General features: G+C 38.0%; 1 protein-coding gene across 1 annotated transcript in view; it reads left to right on the top strand.

The window, feature by feature from the left end:
* LOC110450878 (probable C-mannosyltransferase DPY19L1) overlaps positions 1-4,539 on the top strand; it is a 44,778-nt gene extending 40,239 nt beyond the window's left edge. The window contains exons 20-22 of the mRNA XM_021498651.1: positions 869-968; positions 1,720-1,845; positions 3,582-4,539. Of these exons, the coding sequence (XP_021354326.1) occupies positions 869-968; positions 1,720-1,845; positions 3,582-3,732 (377 nt within the window). The 3' untranslated portion in view covers positions 3,733-4,539. The remainder of the gene's footprint in view (positions 1-868; positions 969-1,719; positions 1,846-3,581) is intronic.
* Positions 4,540-4,546: the final 7 nt, after the last annotated feature.

Below are 4,546 nucleotides of genomic sequence, written 5' to 3' on the forward strand. Positions count from 1 at the left end.
AATGCACAACAATCTCCTTCAATGATTCAGAAAACTATGCTGTGGGGGCTCCAAATCCCTAACAGGGCATTCCCTCAGGCAGACGCTGATTGGTCAATCAGCAGCATCCCTCTACTCTCATTAACATACATGCTAATTGGCAACTACATAAATACATACGACCTACATTACAGAAAACAGAAAACATAGGCAGCAAGGCAAACTCATTGTATATAAACTATAGTTTAATATTAAAATATCAAACTATCATGAAACTTCTTAGCATCATTTATCTTGTTTTTGGTGTAGACTTGGGTCAAGCAAAAGTTTCTGTATTTCTTATTGTTGCTGCACAAATAGATTTTGTCATAGGAACATATTAACTTATTATTTTTCATATGATGAAGAACTACTGAAATGTGGAATATTATGGGTGTGGTTGTAGACTGGAATATTTGGAGCCAGTGATGAAAAATACCAAAATCAAATCAAATTTCAGATTCTAATTTACAAATAAGCTGTTTCTTCTTCTTTATTGGATACGCTATGTTCTTATCATTGTTATGTTTATAGTTTAATTTGGTAGATTGCTCAATTTTAAACCATCAATTTTATAGGGAAATCACCAGAAGCTTTGGTCATCACACTGACTTCTTTACAGTTATTATAAAGTTAACATGAATGTTTTTGGTCAAATTTCCAGTCTTCACAATTCGGAGTACATGCATCCTTCTGTAAGCTGTTATCACAGATCAGCCCTGGACCTGCAGGCCAATGTTTGGGACCTGTTACTCATTTATAATCAATAAGGTGAAATGAAATGCAGAAGACATCCCTGTTATACAAAGAAACATAAACTCAAAATACTATACAACGGTTTTTATTATAGGTGCTGTATTTGCTGGTCCAATGCCAACAATGGCCACTATAAAGCTGTGTACCGGCCGACCAATCGTCAACCACCCTCACTATGAGGACGCTGGCTTACGGTCAGTGTTTTATCATCTATAAGTTGTTTCTCTGTTACACTGGTAATTTCTCAAGTCTTTACTTTATGAAACCTAAGCCCGCATTCATGAAACCATTCTAATGCTAAAGCATAGATTCTGTGCTCAAACCTACTTTGTTGTAACTCGGTTAAACCTTGTCAAACAATCAAAATGTCAAATATAAACATTGAAAACAGTTTTCGTTCGGCTTTAAGACTCTTCAATGTTTTTACAAAACATTGAAAAAATAAGATTTGTTTATGAATTTATAACTAAAACAAAAATTTTGGCTTGCGCACAAATTCCTTACTTGAGCATGAGAATGGTTTCATGAATACAGGCCCTCAACATTGATTTATGATGTGTACAGTATAAAAAACAATTGACAGTTTTGAATGATGTGTCATTTAGGAAGTAGAAAGTGTAAATTTTATTTTCAAACACTGTATAATGGGATACTTTCACCTGAACAAGTTCTCACCCTACCCTGATAAAATCCATTTCACCCAATGTTAATTTCACCCTTCACCTTTGATTACTATGTTTATTATATCCCCTACTACCGTTGTCTGTAGTGATTAACTCCCTCTCATTATGGAGGGTGAAAAAGGCGAAAATTAAACTCTTGACAAAAAATCCTGTCATACAGTATATAGTGGTAATGTTATAGGAGACCAAAGCAACACAGATGTGTTTTGACTTCCAACGTCTGTCACTTCTATGATTTACCAGTGTTTTGTTTGTAATTTAGGGAGCGGACAAAAGATGTGTATACCATGTACAGCAGAAAGCCTGCTGAAGAAGTGAAAAACATTTTCAAAAAACTTAAAGTCCAGTATGCTATTTTGGAGGAATCCTGGTGTAACCGACGCTCAGGGTAAGTGTTTTGTGTGTGATTTGTAGTCAGGGTAGTTTCTTCGTGTAAGGGCACTCAAAGTAAATGATTCGTGAGTTATTAGTAACGAGGGTAGTTAGGGCCCCGTATCAGAGATACGGGTGCCCTATAGTAATCACTCTGTCTGTCTGTCTGTCTGTCTGTCCGTCCACAAATTTTGTTACTGGCTTATAACTTTGGTATTTATTGACCGATGAACCTGAAACTTGGTCAAAATGTTCAGTTCACAAAAATACACATTGAGGTAAAACGTCAAGGTCAAAGGTCAAGGTCATTAGGTTCAAAGGTCAAGGTCAAATTTTACATCTTTTCACTGATGAACATTTTGTTATGACATTATGAATCAAAGTTGATCAGAATTAAACAAGGAGTCAACTGACCAAAGGTCAAGGTCATCAGGTCAGGGGTCAAGGTCAAATTTTGTAGCTTCTCACTTGTGAACATTTCACTATGACATGAAGCAAAGTTGTTCGGAATTAAAGAAAGAGACACACTGAGGTAAAAAGTCGAGGTCAAAGGTCATGGTCATTAGATGCAAAGGTCAAGGTCAACTTTTGCATCTTTTCACTGATGAATATTTTGTTATGACATGATGAAGCAAAGTTGATCAGAATTAAACAAGAAATTAACTGACCAAAGGTCAAGGTCATTGGGTCAAAGGTCAAGTTCATTGGGTCAAAGGTCAAGGTTAAATTTTGTATCTTTTCACTGGTGAACGTTTCGCTATGACACTTTGTGGCAATGTTGCTCAGAATTAAACAAGTAGTCAATTTTCCAAAGGTCAAGGTCACTTGGTCAAAGGTGAAGGTTAGATTTTGTACCTTTTCCCTGATGAACATTTTGTTATGATATTAACAAGCAAAGTTTGTCGAAATTAAAGAATAAGTCCACTGACCAAAGATCAGGGTCACTGGGTTAATGGTCAAGGTCATTTGGGTCCAAAGGTGAAAGACAAAGCGGATCTCTGACTTTGCCCTGGCTCTTGATGGAGGAGGTATATAAGGTGATATAAAACAAATCAAAGCTAACAAATGAGTTTTGCACCGGTTTTTACATTTCTGTTAGCCCAGCAAATATGGGGGTGGAAGGAAACAAGACTCGCATCATAGTAAATGTAAAATCTATATTTTGCTTCCTTGCGATTCTTTTTGAAGTCCAAATGTCAAACATCAAGCTCAGCTATATGGGCAGATTGCTTCTTGATGTTTATGGGGGATATATTGTCACAAGACGGGGCCCTTACTGACCAATCAGTGTTCTAGTTTCTACTCCCAAGGAGATTCTGTCACCTTGTTATGTTTCATATTCAACAGAGGGAGAAGTACTGTTGAAGCAGTGTGATTAATTTGGAAATTCAAGCTTTAGAATTTTGGGTTAGAAAGTTAGAAAATCTTGCTTTTAACTACAGATTTACACTTATAGGTAAACTTTCTGTCAACAACTGTATGTGTAAAAGATTCCTTTGATTTTTAAACTGCCATTATTCATTAAATTCATTGTTTCATTATGTCTCTGCATCTCCGCTTACAATGAACTATTTGACAGTTGTGTTCTTTGCAAGAAATGTAAAATCTTTTATTTATCAATGGCATTCTAACCATTCTCTGTCTCTTGTAACCTGTGTCTCTTGTTACCTATGTCTCTTGTAACCTATGGTTCTGTACCAAAGATTGGTAGACTTGATGTTTATTCTATTCTTTATCTGTCCTGTTTTGTAGTGTGGGGTGTTCCATGCCAGAGATCTGGGATATTGAGGACAAGGTAAATCGAGGAAAACAGCCGTTATGTCAGAAGCTTCTTATTAACGCTGAGCCTCACTTCAAACGAGTGTTTAGGAACGGTGTGTATCAAGTGTTAAAGATAACGTGACAGTAAGACTGGAGGAAAAGAACTGATGTGGAAAAAGACTGGAGGAAAAGAACTGTCATTGAAAGACATAATAAAGCAAACTTACACTCAGGCTTGCCAATGGAGGGAGGGGAGGGACCAGTAAGACTGGAGGAAAAGAACTGACCTGGAAAGACATAATAAAGTAAAATTACGCTCAGGCTTGCCAATGGAGGGAGGGGAGGGACCAGTAAGACTGGAGGAAAAGAACTAACCTGGAGAGACGTAAAGTAAAATTACACTCAGGCTTGCCAATGGAGGGAGGGGAGGGACCAGTAAGACTGGAGGAAAAGAGCTGACGTGGAAAGACATAATAAAGTAAAATTACACTCAGGCTTGCCAATGGAGGGAAGGGAGGGACCAGTAAGACTGGAGGAAAAGAGCTGACGTGGAAAGACATAATAAAGTAAAATTACACTCAGGCTTGCCAATGGAGGGAGGGGAGGGACCAGTAAGACTGGAGGAAAAGAGCTGACGTGGAAAGACATAATAAAGTAAAATTACACTCAGGCTTGCCAATGGAGGGAAGGGAGGGACCAGTAAGACTGGAGGAAAAGAGCTGACGTGGAAAGACATAATAAAGTAAAATTACACTCAGGCTTGCCAATGGAGGGAGGGGAGGGACCAGTAAGACTGGAGGAAAAGAGCTGACGTGGAAAGACATAATAAAGTAAAATTACACTCAGGCTTGCCAATGGAGGGAAGGGAGGGACCAGTAAGACTGGAGGAAAAGAGCTGACGTGGAAAGACATAATAAAGTAAAATTACACTCAGGCTTGCCAATGGAGGGAGGGGA

Source organism: Mizuhopecten yessoensis, unplaced genomic scaffold, assembly GCF_002113885.1.
Source record: "Mizuhopecten yessoensis strain PY_sf001 unplaced genomic scaffold, ASM211388v2 scaffold5525, whole genome shotgun sequence".
Classification (NCBI taxonomy): domain Eukaryota; kingdom Metazoa; phylum Mollusca; class Bivalvia; order Pectinida; family Pectinidae; genus Mizuhopecten; species Mizuhopecten yessoensis.